The 18,424-nt window shown below is 45.5% G+C and overlaps 1 protein-coding gene across 4 annotated transcripts in view; it reads left to right on the top strand.

Moving 5' to 3' along the window:
- Positions 1–18,211, top strand: part of Yap1 (Yes1 associated transcriptional regulator) — an 88,554-nt gene extending 70,343 nt beyond the window's left edge. For 2 of the 4 annotated variants that reach the window (XM_085689934.2, XM_085689935.2), the window contains exons 6-9: positions 698–745; positions 10,929–11,059; positions 14,328–14,440; positions 15,512–18,211. In XM_085689934.2, coding sequence (XP_085546060.2) covers positions 698–745; positions 10,929–11,059; positions 14,328–14,440; positions 15,512–15,750 — 531 coding nt within the window. In that variant the 3' untranslated portion in view covers positions 15,751–18,211. The remainder of the gene's footprint in view (positions 1–697; positions 746–10,928; positions 11,060–14,327; positions 14,441–15,511) is intronic. The other 2 variants (XM_085689936.2, XM_085689937.2) reach the window with 1 other exon arrangement.
- Positions 18,212–18,424: the final 213 nt, after the last annotated feature.

The following is an 18,424-nucleotide window of genomic DNA, read 5'->3' on the forward strand; positions in this document are numbered from 1 at the left end:
TTACTGCATGTGGGCTACCAAAAATTAAGAAACTTTCGTAATAAGAAGCTCACTTAATTTATAATGTCAATGTTTTCTCGTTTTTACATTCATTTTTAAAGTCAAGAAATGTTCTGTTGTCGCTCCGTTGTGTTACATCAGTTAGCCTGGTTTTCTTGGTGGGCCAGTTCTGCTACTTCTAAAGACCTTGTCTAACTGTTCTTGGGTGGTGGGTCCTGAACGGCCCCCTTCTTTGGGTGACCTCTGCTTCTTTCCTCTGCTACCTACTATCGCCTCTGTTGAGGGACAGATCTCTGTTCTGATGCTAATGGACTATTTTGTTTAGCAGTCTGTAAATTGAGGACTCCTAAGGCCTCTGTGAACTTCCATCCATGGCTGTGTCGTATCATTGAAACATTGCATTGAAAGTTATCTCTTCCCGCTTCCTCTAACCCAGAAGCAAAGAGCCTACCTGACTGTTACTAAATTTTGCCTTTGTCTTGGTGCCAAGGCCTGCTGTCTGTCCGGTGCTGCAGCTGTGAGGCCGGTCTGTTCTGTGGTGGCTTCCTTGGCTCCTGTCCTTCTTAGCCTGCTGTTCCTTGGGTAGCTTGGGAATTCTGTGCTATGCTGAGATGTCTGGATACAGTTTTTAATCAGCCTACACGGCCAAACCATGTGGCTTACAGTAATTTTTATCCGTCTTATTTTTTACTCTTAGGCAATACGGAATATCAATCCCAGCACAGCCAATGCTCCAAAATGTCAGGTAGGCTCTTGTATGATGTTCTAGCATTGGGGGAAAAGATAACTAAATTAGGAAAGAGAGACGCCGTGTTCCTGGCCCTGTCCTCTCTAGAGATGAGCCAGAGTGAATATGTTTGAATCATCTTTCTCCCAGGAGACTTAGCATTGCTTTTCCAAGGGACTGAGGACTGTCTGCCCTGCCAGTCCTTCCAGGGTGTGTGTGTGGCTTTGGAGACTCTCAGGACTTCCTAGCACACACACACTAATGTATCGGTAGTCATTCTGCCAGCCTCCAAATGTGTATGATTTTTGTTTGAGCAGCTTAAAGTAAATTTTTGTTTATCTTTTTCCTAGTGTTTTAAAAGAATCAGTAAATTGAGCTAGCAAAGAAAGTTGTTAGTTTATATACTTGCAGGCTGTTCTTGGAAATCACAATGAATCAAAGTTTTTCTCAGCGGCCCTTCTGAAGGAAGGCATTGTAAGTGTCGAGGCTCCCCGAGGAAATCGAGCTCCGCCCAGTTGGTGTCAGGTCTCTTTCTCCCTGGTGAGCTCCAGGGCACAGTCACAGAAGAACCCGGTATTGACAGACCCCTGTGTGAGCCATGGGAGTAGTTGTGTTCTAGAACCGAAGTGGATCATGTATGTTTCTGCTTTATAATACTCAGATTAATTAGTAGCTAGAGGGTCCATGTACCTCTCTTAGTGAGCAGAAGCAGCCATGAAAATGCCCCCTAACTTTCTTCCTTTGCTCCACCCTCACCCAGCTTTTCTTTGAGGAGTCTCACTGTGTTATATAGCTCAGCCTGGCTTCAGCTTTTTCTGTGGCTCCCCTGCCTCAGCCTCCCGAGTGCTAGGATTGCTGCCACACTGCAGCCAAACATCTCGGGATCTTTGGAGCTCCTCTGGCTAATAAACAAAGGGAATGTAGTGTTTGGGTTGGCTGCAGAGGCAAGGGCTCCCAGAATGATGCACTGCCAGGGGAATTCCTTGGCAATAATGTCAGATATCCTCCTCAGACTGGTTAGCTTTGTAAGAAAATAAACTCTTAACTCCCCCCCCCCCACTCCCCCCATTTTTGAGTCAGGCTGGCCTTGAACTCACAGATCTGTCTGCCCTGCTTCCAAATGCTGAGATTAAAGGCGTACACCACTACACTTGGTCTGAACTCTGTTCTCTATCTCATAAATGCCTTCATTTAAAAAAAAAAAAAAAACCAAGTAAGAGAGTGAAAAAACACTGGGGTACAGAGTCATTCTCAAGACAAGAGACCCTGCGCCACATCGGGCTTCAAACACAGCGTGGTGCTGAGTCTTCCCACTGAAGAGTCTCATGTTCTGTGTCTCTGAAGCAGTGGCTTTCATTCGTGATTCCTGAGAGCGGACATTAACTTCTCAGATTGGCATTCAGATTGTAAGTCCTGTGAGTCAGAAATGAATGCTGAAACTCTTGTTCTTGCTCCTCTCTTAAACCCAGATCTGATAAATAAATGCTTTCAGATCTTTCTTTCATACTTAAATAGAAAATACTTGCTATAGTAAGTCACCAAGAATTCAGAGATAATTAAACATCTTCCTTTTTTTTAAAAAAAGAAATACTTACTTTTATGTGCATTGGTGTTTTTGCCTGCATGTATGTCTGTGTGAGGGAATCAGATCTTGGAGTTTCCAACAGTTATGAGCTGTCGTGTGGGTGCTGGGATTTGAACCTGGGTCTCCTAGAAGAGCAGTCAGTGCCTTTTACTGCCAAGTCATCTTTCCTTGCCCTCCCCCTTTTAAAGAAACAGTTTCCCCCTATGTGTAAGGTAGAATGGCCTTGAGCTCTCATGGATCCCCTGCATCAGCTTCCCAGGTGCCAAATTATAGATGTGTTCCATGGCACCTGGCTTGAGGTAGGGGCACAATTCGGTGCTCAGCGTGTACAAGGCTCTGGTTTCAGTTTCCAGCACACAAGCACAAACCCAAAAAGGTGAGATATAAACAGTAAGATCTTAAGGCGCTAGAATTGGAATCAATGCTCTAAATGTGTGTAACTTAAGTCAAAAATATTTAAGAGATAATTTTTGAAAATGCCACTACACATGTTAAAGATTTAAAATAATAGGTTTTGTGTGCATGGTTGTACAGACCTCCTGTACCCGGGAGGTGAAGACGGGGGATCAGACTTCAGGGCCTACCTTGGCTACATAGCAAGGTGGAGACCAGCTGATACTTAGAGGAGACCCTTCCTGAAAACAAAATGATTGGCTACATATGTTTTAGTTGTCAACATACTGTTGGTTGTGAATTTGTCAATCAGTATATTCGATTGAGGTGGTACAGTCTTTGGGAATGAAACAGCCCTGTGTTTCTCTGTTGTCCTATACATTTTTTCCATGGCCTTAAGATATCATGTAGGGAAGAGAATATTGACTTTTCTCAATTAGCATAAGGGGTTTGGCTATTATTATTATTATTTGGCTATTTGTCTAACAAAAGCCAGAACAGTGGAGGGAAGTGCAGTCTATTTCATCAGTGTTTTCCATGACCCAGCAGCCCAGTGACCCAGGGAGAACAGTTTTATACTGCAGCTCAGTGAGCCCTAGGAGGAGGAAACGCTGAGCTGATAAGCCAGCAGTTCTGGTACAGCCCCCTCGGGTCAGGACGACTCCTGGGGTGAAGTCTTGGAGGCCTTCTCTTGGGGCTTAGAGACCACTTTCCTTGAAGAATTGGGGTGGGGGGTAATGTTTCTGGACTTCATGGTTTGTGTTGCAGGAGAAAGTTCTGTTTGCCTTGACCTTGGGCAGGAGAGGGTCAGAAAGGGACATGGCCTCCGAGGCCCTTCTTCTGCCCTTTGTGCTGCCTTTGGCAAGCACTCAGCTTGCCAAAGCACCGTGCAGCAGTGTTAGGGAAGACTTGGTTTTGAGGGTTATTTGTGTGTTTGATTTCCAGGGTTTCTCTGTGTTGGCCTGGCTGCCCTAGAGCTCTGTAGATGGGGCCTCCAGAGATCTACTTGCCTTTGCCTCCCAAGTGCTGGGGTTAAAGGTGTGTATTGCCATACCTGGCAGGAAAGATCTTAAATGATGGTGACTTCCCAGGAGATATACGAGAGGATCAAATCAACCATGTTAGCCAGACGGTGTGGTGTCCACTAGTTTACAAGGACGAGGGAAAGGAAGGCGCCAGACTTGCAAACTTCAGTTATTGATTGGTTTGCCCTTCCTCTTCTAGTAGAAATCACCATGTGAACGGTGAAGTAGCCGTGGCTCCTTCACAGTTGATAGCACCTTGTATACCAGGGTGTCAGCAGGCACCAGACTCTAGAATGTGTGTTGGTGACTTTTGTTTTGTTTTGAAACACGATTTTAACAATGTTGATCTCCCTGTCTTGGAAATGCCTGCTTGACCAGGTCGGCCTTGAACTAGAAGTCTTTAGATTCTGTCTTCTGAGTTATGGGATTACAAGTGTGTACCAGCACTGTCAGCATTTTTAAGTTGCTAAAGTCAAAATCTTTTTTCAGTACTTTTGATGAGATTAACAAATCATGTCTGTATTTGGGGTTCTGTGGCATTTGTACTAATGTCCCTGTGGGTTAATAAAAACCCTCAAGGCATGTGGTGTGAATCATACCAAAAGAAAGACTTTCAAGGCATTTTTAGATCTTTGTAATTAAATATGGAACTCGTCACATAATTTATTACAGTGTGTTTACAGGATTCAGGGAAATTGTCCTTACATAGAGCTTAAGTTTTCATTTCCACAATTCAGAAGAAGCTGTAGCTCCGTCAACATCTCTGCATGCATGAGTATGTGCATGCACTGTGCACGTTTCCGCCGGGTCTCACGGCGTGCGGCTTCTCAGCTGAGAGGCCTGCGAGTGCAGTCTAGCTTGTGCCACCAGGCCCTTCAGGAAGGCGAAACATCATCTTCTGGGAGGACTTTGCCCTCCCCCTGCTGAAAGTAGGGTTTTGCATATCTGGAGTTCTCCCTCGTGGCTCGTGGTGTGGTCAGTGGCCTCTGTGTTTGGTGAGCTGTTCTTCATCAGTGAGATCCTTGCTCGAAGTTCCCCTTCTCTCGTATCAGTTAAAGCTCTGTTTGTGAAGCCGAGTCTCACCCAATTGCCAAAGACGCTTCTTCCTGTGAATTTAGTAATGGCAAGGAGTTTGTTTTTCCCCAGCCCAAAAATGTCAAGTTAGCAGACAAATTGTTTTAACACTTTTCCCAACACTATCTCTTTTCTCTGGGAAGTCCTACTTTTTCATAAATCCTAGATTTATCTGACTGGTTTCTCCATGGTTAAGTTTTATTGTTTGGTGGGCATGTTAAAAAATTTGTAGAAATGGAAGGGGAAAGGTGAGCTTGGATGGAGGTGCACGCCTGTAATTGCAGCACTCTGCCAAGCAGATTGCTGCGAGTGCAAGGCCAGCCTGTTCTATGTTGTCAGTTCCTAGCATTCCAGGGCTGTAGTGAGACAGAGGATTGGAGATGAGCCACAGTCACCTCCCACACACTGCTAATAGTTCACTCTGTTCATTTTACTGAGGTCTCTCCTAAGGGGGTGAAGCAATAAGGTGCTTTCTGTTTGTTTGTTTGTTTGTTTGTTGTTGTTGTTGTTTTCCTTTTTTGCTTTGAGCCCCACGTTATAAAAAACCAATCTCTAGAAATCTGTCAGAAACCATTGGGAAATCTCAGTGTGATCCTAAGAACATCGCACTGCAGGTGTTTGTGGAGGTGTTTAGTCCTCATGGTCCCAAGTATACGGCATATTCTGTCAGTCAGAAGAGTTATCTCAGATTTGGAGGTCATCTGGTAGATGACACAGACGTTAAGAATCGGGACTAGGAAGGAAGGTCAGTGGTGGTAGAGCACCTGCCTAAGCTATCGCATCCTAAACTCAATCCCTAACACCAAAAAATGGGCCCGTGGAGCCTGGGCAGTCCTGGCTGCCCAGGAGGTAGAAGACAAGTCTCTATCAGAATAAAGGGGGTAAGTACACGTAATTCACTGATAGAGTGTGCTTGCCTCCCATGCATGACTCCCAGGGTTCAGTCTAACTAGTAGAAGTCAAATCCCCCTTCTCTTACCTCGTGGGTCTGGGAATTGAACCCAAGACCTTGTGTATGATAACCAAGAGTTCTACCACTAGGCTGCAATCCCCAGCCCAACTTAATGGGTTTAGTTTAGAAATAATAACCCTATGACTTAAAAGTGAGTTGGAAAATGAGGTTGACAAGACCCCTGTCTGTTTTGATCTTTGATACAGGCTGACCTTGAACTTGGGTCACAAACAAGTACTGACACACCTGGCTTAGAGTTGAACAATGAAAGTAAAAGACTGGTTCTGCCATTTTTGATTGTCGATCCAGACTGCTATCTCCAAGACAAGCTATTTATGAATATGTAATTTACAGTTGTTCTTTATTTTCTGCATTTAGACTTCCAGTTCATAAACTGGTCCTGCCTTAAGCATCTGATTGTTAACTTGCCCACACGTGAGTGCCGTGTAGTATCTAAAAGTAGATATTTACCAAAGCAAATCCAAAGACAATTGTTCTAAGAAAATGTAGGTCGACTTAGCCGCCCCCTCCTCAGATCGCTAAACTTCATATTTTCATATGCAGCAATGTGATTCATTGCATTGTGTTCAATACACTTAAAGTTGCTGTTGGCCTCAGGAAATTGTCAAAATCAAAGGAAGTGATCAGTGTGAATATTTTTCATAGATGTAAATATTTCCCACATAAATGATGAGGGGAGAGTCATTTTGCCCACGATCTGTCTTTTCTATTTTGTTTTCTGTGACCCGGCCTAGCCTTGAACTAGAAACAATCCTCCTACCTCAGCCACTCTACTAATTCCAGATTGGAGCATACCTGGCTTCTTCCCCACCTTTCTTTTTTGAATCACATACCTTGGGAGTTCGTTGAGTCTAAGAACAGCAACTTGTCTTTCTGTAGAAACCCACCTGTGCACACTTGTGCACAGCTGCACGCACCTACTATTACTCTGTCTGAGATGCTGCAGTTTCCTAACTGCTCCTTAATCTGCGTGTGTGTGATTTTTTTTACTAACCTTGAAAGTACTGAGATAAATGGCAAACAAAACAAAGCGCATTCTACATGTAACAAACAAAAACGCATTATACATGTTGTCCGACCACTTTGGAGAAGATGTAAGGTAGCTCTCAGAGCATGAACAGAAGTTTGGGAGTGGCTCCTACTCCATGCTTTACCTATGGAAGGGGAGTGACCCTGAAATTGAGCTAACTTTTCAAAAGATCCCCTGTCCTATCAACAACACATGTTGGCTGGGAGTACAGCTTTAATGTTGGACTGTTTGTCTCTCATACGTTCAGTCCTCAGCACAGAAACAAGCACTCGTTACGGAAAACACATCCATTATTCTTTAACTGGGTCAGTGTGGTGGAACTGTTATAACTTCAGCCTGGGACATAATTGGATAGTCTACAAGAATGATTTCACCGAAGCGTTTGATGTTGCAAGTTGCTTCTATCTCGGAGGAGCTTGGGGATTAGTTCATCTTGAACACAATGCCTAAAATTAGACTGCTAAGCTAAAAATATGAGTTTGTTAAACTTTCTTTTCCCAAAGGTAGTTGGAAAAGTTTGTGAAAGTCTTTCAGAAACGGAGAAGTGAGCAAGTCAAAGAAGTTTGGCCCGAGCTTGGTCAGGCTTTCCCGGTGTCAAAGATCACATAGTTCTTCTAGAGTATTTGACTTTTTCTAAGTCAAGTAAGTATTTTTAGTGCATTTTCTTCGGTAATAATTCAAACATGCAGTAGCTTTCCCCAGTGAGCCTGTAAATCTCAGCTAATCTGGGACATGTTTGGAGTGGTCCCAGCCTGGTTTGAGGGCTTTTCCATGGTGGTTCACAAGGAAGGGTTTGCTGCCGTCCAAGATGGACTTGAGTTTTCCACCCTGGTTTCAGGAGCCGTCTCTTCTCCCACAGTACTTGCCCTGCAAGTTTGGGGTGCTGGATTTGATCCCCGGTACTACCCAGAAAAAAGGAAGGCAGTTAATATGTGACTGTGTTAAATAATGATGTCATCTTTTAAAAATTAAAGATAAATGCAGTCAGCCGTAAGAGTCAGAAATTAGGGTGGGGACTAGTTCTAGGGTTGTTTGTTGTTTGAGACAGAGTTCTTGTAGCCCAGACTGGCTTTAGAACTTGAAGTCCTGCCTCAGCCTTCCAGGTGCTGAAGTTCAGATGTGCCGACAGCTCACCTGGCTTAGTTAAAGTTGGTAGGGGTGTGTGGGTGTGTGGTGCACTACAGGGGTGTGTGTAGTGTGGTGCACTACAGGAAACAGCGCCTACCGTGTGATTTGAACACTAACCGGGAATGGCAGGAAGTGCAGGCCCTGTTTTATGAGGACTGATCCTGGTGTATGGAGCATTCCCAGAACTGTGTACACAGTCACAAGGATCCGCCCTGTATGAATCAATGTCAGAAGTACTTAAGGGCACCTGGTTATTCTGTTCTAGAAGTTCTGGAACTCAGCCAAATAAATATTCTTGCCTTGAGTATAATGTCTGTGTGTGCTACCGGTGTCTCCGGTTCTGGTTTTCATGCCAAACTGCTGCCAACTCCATCACCCTCGGTACCGCCAGCTGCCTGTTCTCATCCATCCTCTTCGTGGTCAGGGTAACTAAGTTTTCCATTATTGCTCAGGTACCCTTCTGGAGGTTGGGTTCCTTGGGTGACTAGGAATGAATGACTGCCTTCACATCCCTAAGTCTCCCCCACTCCCTCCTCCCCCTTTTCTCTTCTCTCTCTGTGTGACAGTCCTGGGACGAGGCTGCTCTTGAACTCTCACTGAGATCCTCCTGCCTCTGCCTCCCACTAAGTTACCTCTTTTGGTGAATGTAGACAGCTGGGTCTGCAGCATTTGCTGATAGGGAGAAATTGAGTTGTTAAATGACTTTGAGCAGAATAGGAAGAGACGGCAAGATCCAAGACTGGGCCTGGTGGTCTCGTTCTTGTTGAAATGGGAAAAGAGTGGACATGTGCTTGACCCGCAATATCTGCATAAGGAAGACACACACACACCCCACCCAGATAGGTACAAGGCCCAGACAAAGCAGAAGACCCTTCACTTGACTTGTAATGCTCCGTTATGGGTAGCTATGTGATCCCCTCCCCCGCCCCAGCACTTTTCAGCAGTCTCAGCTTAAAAGTGGGGTTTGTTGAGTTCCAGGCACCCAGCTCCAAATTGAGAGTCACTGGATGAAAAGAAAACTGTGTTAAAAGCTGAAAGGTCCGTGTGCGTATCTCATCAATTGTCAAGAGTTCAGACTTGTAGAGAGGACGAAAGAAGCCAGGAAAGCCTCATAGGAAGAGGCTGCTGTATGAGGGGCTGAATGGGAGAAGAGGTCATCCAAGAATGGGGCTTACCTGGAACCTCACATGGAAACAGTTTTGAGGACCCGCAGGCCTGCACCGCCATTATTAGAGTCACTTCCCAATCAAATCAATGTAATAAAAGTAATAGAAAGGATAAAATGTGTAGATATGAAGCAGTGGACTTCATTATGGCATTTTTATACGCGTCTATTGTGTGCTTTCCTCACATTTACCCCCCCACACACACACACATTATGACATTTTATGCATGTGTATCATGTATATGTATTGTGCATGTAAATCACATTTTCTTTAACGTGTGTCTGTTCCTGGGTCTCCAACTTCTGCCTCAGAATCTTGGCTGTTGTAAGTAATGCAGCATATAAACACAGATGTGCAGATTTAATCAATTCTGCCCGGTGTTTCCCGGGGGAGGGGCAGCTGATCTGGTGACCCTTCTGTGTAGGTGCCTGTTTTGTGCTGTGTCTGTTGTGGCTGTAGTGATTGCAAGTCCTTCAGCAGCACCTCGGGGCTTCTTCCCTACCTCAACATTTGTTTTCTTGATAGTCACTTGAACTAGTTTTGGTTTGCATTTCCCTAATAAAGAAAATTTTATTAATAGTGCTTATCAAAATGATAAATGAAAATCTATTACACAGCTTTTGCAATATATAAAAAAATCTAGAACTCTGTAATAATGAGTATAAATGGCACGTTAAGATTTGAAGCAATAATGTGTTATGGAAAAATATCTGAGTTATGGAAATACTGGTGAAAAATCAGAACTACAGTGAATACTGCTATTGTCTGTTCATAATTGAAGAAGATGTGAAATTTGCATTCCAACTTATCAAAAATTTAAGGTGGTCTTTCCCTCCCCCATCCCCATGCAAGTTCAAACACCTGAGTAGTTAAGGAGCTCAAAGGATGAAATGACCAGAGGGTGTAGATAAGCCTGAGTAAAAAGTGGGGTTTGCAGGGAGGAAAAGCTATAAAAGTGGCTCTGGAGTAGAGGTTTCTCCTGCCCTGGCCCTGCTGTGGTGATGGGGGTGGGAGGAGGGTTGTGCCTTAAAGGCGGCCTTGCTTTTGGACACTGCAGAGATGCCTGGCAGTGAGACCTGGCAGTGTGACTTACAGGAAAGGGCATATTGCAAGTCAGCTGGCAAGTGGGCAGAGAGGAGCCTGTGCTCGAGCAGGGCTGGTGCCTGCACAGGAGACACGGCCATGATTCATAGGGCAGAGTAGTGGAGACTGGTGAGAGACCCTGGCCCGAAGCTGCTGAAGCGTCTCCAGAGCCAATGGCCTGTGCCCGATTTCCAGGTAGGATTCCAGTGAGTACTGTTGGAGCCCTGAAGAATTGTCTCCAGAGGAGAGAACACAGCTCTGTCCGGCTCTTGGGGAGAGGTCCCTGAAGTGTGAGGCTTGAGGGCACGGTGTGAACAGGGACTGAGGGGGGGTTGGCTTCTGACAACACATCATCAAATGTTCTTTCTGTTCTGTTTTTATTGCTGGCCCCAAACCATTGAGATCTGGTAAGTAATTAAAAAGATCTAAGAATTGTTTAAAGTTAGGACTTGCCATTCTGTTCCAAGGGAGGATTTGGGGGTCTTTGTGAATAAAGAAGAGAAACGTGAAGTGGAGTGGTTAATTATGTGGGGTTTGTATAACTATGCAGACCGACATGTTTGCAACTCAGTTTCTTCCTTGTCATTTGAAGTGCATAGAAGAATTTGGTTATTCTAATTAGGAAATGTTAGCTTTAAGAAAATGTTTGTATCTACCTCTTTTATGTGGCACTTTATCTCTCTTAACTCTAACAGTGAATTGATCAGTCAGCAGACTGATTCTCTCTACATTTGTTTGTTTAAGGAATTAGCGCTCCGAAGCCAGTTGCCTACACTGGAGCAGGATGGAGGAACTCAGAATGCCGTGTCTTCTCCTGGGATGTCTCAGGAATTGAGGACAATGACAACCAATAGTTCAGATCCCTTTCTTAACAGGTTAGTGAGTGCTGGCCAGTATTTGCAAAGGATCCTTGCTTCATTGTTCCGCTTTGTGCTTGACCAGGCTGTTTTGAACATCCGTGTGGGCCAAACCCTATAACTGTCAGCCAGCTCTCCACAATGCCAAGCGCAGTCACATCCTGCACAGGAGGGTGAAAGGATCTGGGTTAAAGCCCCCATGTGCTTGCTTCTGCCTGTACTCCCTGCTGACATGACTGTGGTGGCGGTCTGGAGGGGCGGGTGGATGCCTCCCGTGGGAGCGAGCGAGCAGCCTCTTAGCCCCAGAGCATGTTAGTGGAGGACTGGAGGCTGTAGCTTTCCATTTATTTATATAGCTAGCTGCTAGGTAAGGCCTTGTATTCTTTAAGGCTCTCATATAAGGAGACAAAATATAAGACTGTGCCCCACCCAAAACTGTAAACTTGGTGGCATTATTTTAAACAGTGCAACTTGCAGGTGCCTTCATAATGAGTTTACAGTCTCTGGGTCTGGGCTTCATGTGGACAGCGTTCAAATTGCTGCATTGAAAACTGCCACCCGCGAGCCGTGTATGTTTTTATGCTTTGAAAACCATTTATAATTAATATTTAGCTGAAACTTCTCCGGCTGTGTTGATTTTGCTTTTTAAAAAGATTAGAATACTCTGGGGTAGACTCCCTCCTCCCCCAAATGCTTTAAGCATCATTTCCCCTCCCCCCGTTTCTTTTTCCTCTTTCATTTTGGGACAAGATCTCTCTTTAGCCCACACTGGCCTCAGGTGATCAGTGATCCTCTGACCTCAGCCTTTAAGGTGCTGGGACAACCAGCATGGGCCACCATGCAGCACATTTTTAAAACTGGCTTAGGGAACGTGGCAAGGACGCCGAGTGCTTCCAATCCCAGCAGAGCCAGATGAATCTCTGAGTTCAGGAGAGCCAGGGTTATGCAGAGAAACGCTGTCTTGAAGGACCCCCCCGCCAAAAAAAAAAAGGTTTATGAACTATTTTCATTTCTCACAAATTAAATTGAAAAATTAATTTGGACAGAAAGTATTTTCCTCCTGTTAAAATCTTTTGAAAAATTGAATTCCCCATCATCCTTGCAGTCTTGGAGTAAGTTTGTGCCAGGCACACCCTCACTTCCGGCACTCGAGGCAGAAGCAGGGGTGATGTCTGTGAGTTTGAGAACAAGTAGGGCTATGTAGTGAGATCTTGTCAAAAGAAAGGAAACTCTGGGGTTGGCCTGGCAGGCAGGTGTGTTTTCAAAGGCCGTGAGAAGTCTGGCCTGGGGTGCTTTACTCATTGTGACCCCATCACTTGGGAGGCTGACATAGGAGTTCAGTTCAGCTGCTGTGTGTAACACATCCCTGGACAACCTGTAAGTAAGACCCTGTCCGAAAACAAAGTCAAGGTATTGTTTTTAAGTCTCATTTACTCCATGCACACAGAGAGATGCAGAATTTAAAGTTCCTGTCTAAAGTCACATACATTTATGTAAGTGTGTGATTCTGAGCTGGAGCTGGCGGTGATGAGAAAAGGCACTACCACGGAATCTTCCGGAGAAAGGTTTCGGAGTTGTTCAAGTACCTGTTCTGTTGAAGGCTTATCTGAGGATTAAAATCCAACTTGTCAGAAGCAGGGGAAGGGATGGGTTGCAGGTCTTCCTGGAGTGATTGTGACTCTTCAGACCTGAAACCTAGGCGTGCCTGTGAGACCAGTGCAGTTCTTCAGATTATAGAATCTTCTGTTTACTTGTGCTAGCATTGGCTGTGGTCTCAGCTTTTCTGTTTCAAGCAAAGCCTTGCTCTGCAACCCAGACTATCCTAAAGTTCTAAAGGCCGAGGTCCCAGAATCGGCACCTGGCGACAGTTTTCTTTCTTAAAGACACTTGATGTCTTCTCTGTTGCTTGCTAGTGAAGCAGACCTGCACCTTAAGTTCAGCCCCACCCTGTGCTGCACCTCCCAGCTACTGTTGCTGCACAGCAGGGATGTGCTCACAGGTGTGTGTTCTTTTCCACACCATCTTAAGCCCTGTCCACTGAGCTGCTGTGATGCCCGGCAGGTTGTTCTAGACACTCAGCGTTAACTGGGGTTTGATAGAGAGCAATTGTAGCCAAGAACACAGTATGAGCTCTCCCCAGATCACGGTGGGCTTCCCCTGTGCCCTCTGAGAGTTCATGAAGTGCTAATGTCTTCCTTAACACACTGAGTTGTCTGCTCTGTGTCCTGTGTGAGGACAGCAACCCAGCATTCAGAGCTAACAGGCATCCTGGGATGACCCAACGTGACTGTGTGTATGCTAAGTCTCAGAGGCAAGTTTGTGTTTCTTAGATTTTTGTGAGACTTCTGAGTTTTGCCCAAATCTGACGGGAGCGTTGGCATACAGTGTGTGCCGTCCACAAAGTGATGAGGGAGAGGATGGGGCATTGAACAGGTAGGGAAGAGGGGAGGAATAAAGCTTTTTTCCAGTGCTGAGATGGGATCTGGTGGTGGTTTTGTTTGTTTTAAACAAACACTTTAAATGCCCACCGAGTCCGTCTACATTTGTGGCCAGAAACCAGGAGGAATAACAGCTGCCCTTGGGGCTTGGGTTTGTTTTGGCTTCGTAGAATTCAGGTTTTCAGTTAATACCAGCCACACTTCTGCCTTCACACAGGAGAGTGTTCTATTTAGGAATTTTCAAGGCTGTCTTCTGTTGATCCCGAGTGCAGTCTTGAGACTTTCCATTCAGCCTTAAGGACAATGCATGCTGGCGCCCTTTGCTCTGCTGAAGCTGGGGCCTCTTATCTGGTACTGGAGTGTTTGGGTGCTCCCCTCCCCCAACAGAAGCAAGAAGATCTAGCTGTGGGAATTCTTATCTGCAATGACTCATCTGTTTTGGCAAAAAGATTCTGGTTCTTTATTTGGGCTTGGCTTTTTGTTGGCCTAAGTTTTCTGCCTCAGGAGCTGAGAGCTCACCATGAGCCTGAGGCCGCTTGCCCACCTGGAATGTATGTTTTGACCTCTCTGCAGGGTCTGTAGGAAACCTCTAAGCTTCAAGGTAGTTAATGGAACTTGTCACTTTTTTTCTCGGTTGCCACCAAGCTCAAAACCCTAGAATTAAGGTTCTGGCCCACTACCAGTTGCCCCTTTAGTTCAGACCCGTGTGCCTGTCCTGTTGTAGAACAGGCTGTCCAGCTCTGGAGAGGCATTGCAGTGCAAGGCTGCTCACTGATCCTCTGATGCATGCTTATTTTTTGCCCTGAATTGATGGAAACATTTTCTGTCATCTGTCAATGTTTTCACAGTGGCACCTATCACTCTAGAGACGAGAGCACGGACAGTGGGCTCAGCATGAGCAGCTACAGTGTCCCGCGGACCCCGGATGACTTCCTGAACAGTGTTGACGAGATGGACACAGGTGAATATCTACTCACTCTCCTTGGTTCTGATGAACTGCTTTCAGCAAAGATAAGAACAGATTCGGCCCGTTTTGTTTCTCCTTCCTTCCTTCCTAGACAGGGTTGCACTGTATGACCTGGGACTCAGAGGCCCTGCCTAGAGTGCTGAGATTTCAGGCACAGCATCTTTCGATGCCTGATTTGTTAACGTCTTAGTTGGGAGCCTATTAGAAGTCTCTCGTTTTAGGCTTGTGTTCTTAATTTTGAATAACTTTTTTATATGATTCATTGTCTATCTCTTTTCTCTGAATACTTTTGGTTCAGCTGAGGTGTTTAAGGTTTTTCAGGGCTAGGAAGCCAGATATGGGGGAGTTTAGGGTAAAATGCACCTATTTTTATCGTTGAACTAGTTGTAGAGGTAATGAAGAGCTAAGATCCCCTGCCTTAGAGGGGTGAGGAGAGAATAGGGGGTGGGGCACTCTCGGGGAGCTAGCTGGGAGCGACAGTTCTTTCCAAATGTCAGTCTTTCATGCCTGCTTCCCCTGGGTTCCCCTGGATCTGAAATCCCCATTAGCAGCCGCTTGAGCCCACCTCATGTCTAGCCCCACCCTGGCTCCTCTCCTGCTCCCTGCAGCAGGAACAAACGGTGCTTGTGGTTCTGAAGGTCAGTGTTGGTGAAGCTCCGAGGAGGAGTGAGGACTAATGTCATAGAGAAATAAAAATGGTTTTGTGGGCAGGTAAGTTTGAGAGATTTAGAGCAGAGGTCCTCCATCTTCATCTTAGGAATGATGGCTCCTTTCTGGGAGAGAGAAGGGAGGCATGAGTGTCATTTCTTTCTGCTGCATGCAGCCTTTCCAAAGGAGTGTCAGCTCTTCACAGCCACCATCAGTGGTTATTAGACTTTGTAACGAGCAGCCAGACTGTCCGCCACATGTCTGTAAAATGGTGAGGCACGTGCAAACTTGGCATTACTTAGTGATCTGTGTGTGGTTTTCTGAGGTGGACTCTGGTGCTCCTGTTTCTGTGAGTCTCTGCTCATACACTGCATTGATGGCACTCACCAAACACTGTCTATCCCTCCCCAAATCTAGGTGATACTATCAACCAAAGCACCCTGCCCTCACAGCAGAGTCGTTTCCCAGACTACCTTGAAGCCATCCCTGGGACAAACGTGGACCTTGGAACCCTGGAGGGAGACGCGATGAACATAGAAGGGGAGGAGCTGATGCCCAGCCTTCAGGAAGCACTGAGTTCTGACATCCTCAATGACATGGAGTCTGTGTTGGCCGCCACCAAGCTAGATAAAGAAAGCTTTCTCACATGGCTATAGATCGCTGGGAGGCCACCCTCCAAGCCTGTGAAGGATCCACAGAGCTAAGGTGTGCATCAGACGAGCCAGCGGTCGAGCTCTGGCTAACCCAGGACAGATGAACAGATGTCCAGCAGGAGCCTCCGTCACTGTTCCGCTCTCCGCCCGTCGCTGCTGTTACTGTTGCTGACCTCTTTGCAGCCAGCCCTAAAGAATCAGAACCACAAAACAACAAAAGCCCTTTGGTTTCTTCTGCTCTGATAGCTACTGTTCTTTTGGGTTGCTGGGGAACCCTGTTTGGATGATGGATGTTCTTCCTTTTGCCCGGTGGTGTCTTCACCCGTCATTTTAACTGAACACTCGGACTGGGAACTGAAATGCTTCGTGGCAGCGCATTTGTTCAAGAGGTGGCTTCTTCGGCTGCCTTTGACCCTCTGGTCCAACAAGCCAAAAAACATGGCGTCTGACCTTAGCTGTACTCAGTGCTGTTCGGGAGATCGCAGAGACTGACGTTTTATCTCTTCTCCTAGTGATGCCATTAGTCACATGGTGACCTGGATTTTATTTAGAAACTTATATGGCGTGAGACAGTTTCCATAGAAATATATTAATTATTGCCACATACTCTAGGCTAGGTTTGAGTGGGTATTTTTGTGGGTGCTGGTCTGTCTTTCTTCCTTTCAAGGTGATTGATTTTGTTGGCATGTAGGCAAATAAAGTAGCTGGGGTGGGCAATACTGTTCTTTTGTGGGGGGCATTTATTTCCTGGCTTTTTACCATGCTATTTAAATCTTGGTTATCTCCTGTCTACATATGTACACACACTTATAATGTCTACGGTAGTGTGGTAGCAGAATGTCTCCTTTCCAGTGTTTCCTCCTTTCCAGTTGATTTTTTTAAATGGTAGCCTTGAACATGCATTTAGGATACATGGCTAGTAGTTTATGTTTCACAGATAGGGCAACCTGCAGGTGTGTGAGGTCGAGCAGTGTTCTAGAAAGGGCTCTTGTTGTGGTAAGGCCTAGGGGAGCTCTCTTGCCCTCCGTACACTTTGGTGGCTTGGACAGAAGCGAGCAAATGGCCTCACTCCCCCTTGAGCCCATTCATGTTGGGCGGTCACTGAGCAGGGATGAGCTTTGGAGGCCGGGCTGCCTTTGCCTTTGCCTCAGTTTTGGGTATAGATCAGGTACTTGAGTTCTCATTGGTAGTGAACACAATGAAGACCACATTGAGTATTGTCTACAAGATCATTTTTACAAAACCTGCTCACATTTTCCTGCTGAATGGACCCTGGGGAGTGTGTAGAACGCTGTGAGGTCATGGGACTGCGGGTGAAGTGATTAGACAGTAATGTGGGGGGTAGTTGAAATTAGCAGAGAACTAGAGATAGGTGTGATTATGCCTTTATTTTTACAAGAAGAGAGATTGCTAGAGTATGTGTCTCTGGGAGTAATGGTGGTTTCCAAAGAGTATTTTTTAAAGGAACAAAATAAGCATGAATTGGCTCTTCAATATAAGCTATAAAATAATAGTTGGTTATGAACTGTAGTGGTACCAGCTAGCACTTCTGTCTTTTAAGGGTCTTTGAATGCTTCTAGAAGAAACCCTTATTTTCAAGGGCTTTTAATGAACAAGCAAACAAAACATTCTTTCCCTGGGTACAGCTGCTGTAAAAAGCCTCAGCTTTGGAAGATAGAACCTGTTGGCCCTTTGATTTAGTTTGTGCAAGGATGGGAGTAGGAAAGTTTTATTCAGTACTCTGAGTGCTCAAAAATGCAATCAGTGTATTATTATATGTGGTGATTCATAGTCAGAACCAGTGTATTATATGTATTCATAGTCATTTCTAGCCACCGACTCTAAGGCTTCTACTAAGAAACTAGCTGAAGATCCACCCTTGAATTAGGACTGGGGAAACGCACCAGGAAGATGCATTGACTTTAGTGTAGAAATGAAATTCTGCTCGCAATTCAAAATTAAGCAGCTGGATGATAGTGTGTGGCGAGTGCCTGCGATTTGCATCCTCTGTGTGGGCAGACTAGCTTTAGTGTGGTGGGAGGGCGGGAAGGTGGGCGTGGGCTGGTGAAGTTAGTGGGGCCATGATAGAAAAGCTTTTATAGACTTCTTTCTCATCAGTAAAGCCTTAGCTCTTAAAGTTGTTCCTAAACTCTGAATTGCTTAAGCTCACCACAAAGTGAGCTGTGCCATCCTCCTCCTCCCTCGGGATCGTTTGCCTGGTAATACCTCAGTGTCCAGCAGCCTTGGTGCCTGACAGCTCTCTGACCTTCTCAACCCTCTGTGCTGACTGCGGGGACCTGAGCCCCCTTGGCTGAATTGCGGCTTCCATGTAGTCTTCCTGTTGTGTCCTCCCATTGTAGACGTGTGTAATGCTTCCTGACTGTAGTGGGTAGCATGCGGATAAGAATTTAACTGGTTATTCTTGAATTTCTTTTACAATAAACCAATTTTTATAATCTTAAAATGTATCAGCTTTTTACATTTGTGTTCTTTTCGGTTAGCACTTCTGAGTTCCTTGGGATCAAGAGAGAAGGCCATTGACTGGGGTTTCAGAGCGGTCGTGCTCTGTGTACTGTATTGTTTCCTAAACACAGAGAGGCAGCTGTTAAAGAGAAAAGGCCACAAGGAAGCAGCTCCTGTCAGATGTGCGCTAGAGAAGACGGAGAGACTGGAAGGA

Source organism: Myodes glareolus, chromosome 4 (genome assembly GCF_982192425.1).
Source record: "Myodes glareolus chromosome 4, mMyoGla1.1, whole genome shotgun sequence".
Taxonomy (NCBI): domain Eukaryota; kingdom Metazoa; phylum Chordata; class Mammalia; order Rodentia; family Cricetidae; genus Myodes; species Myodes glareolus.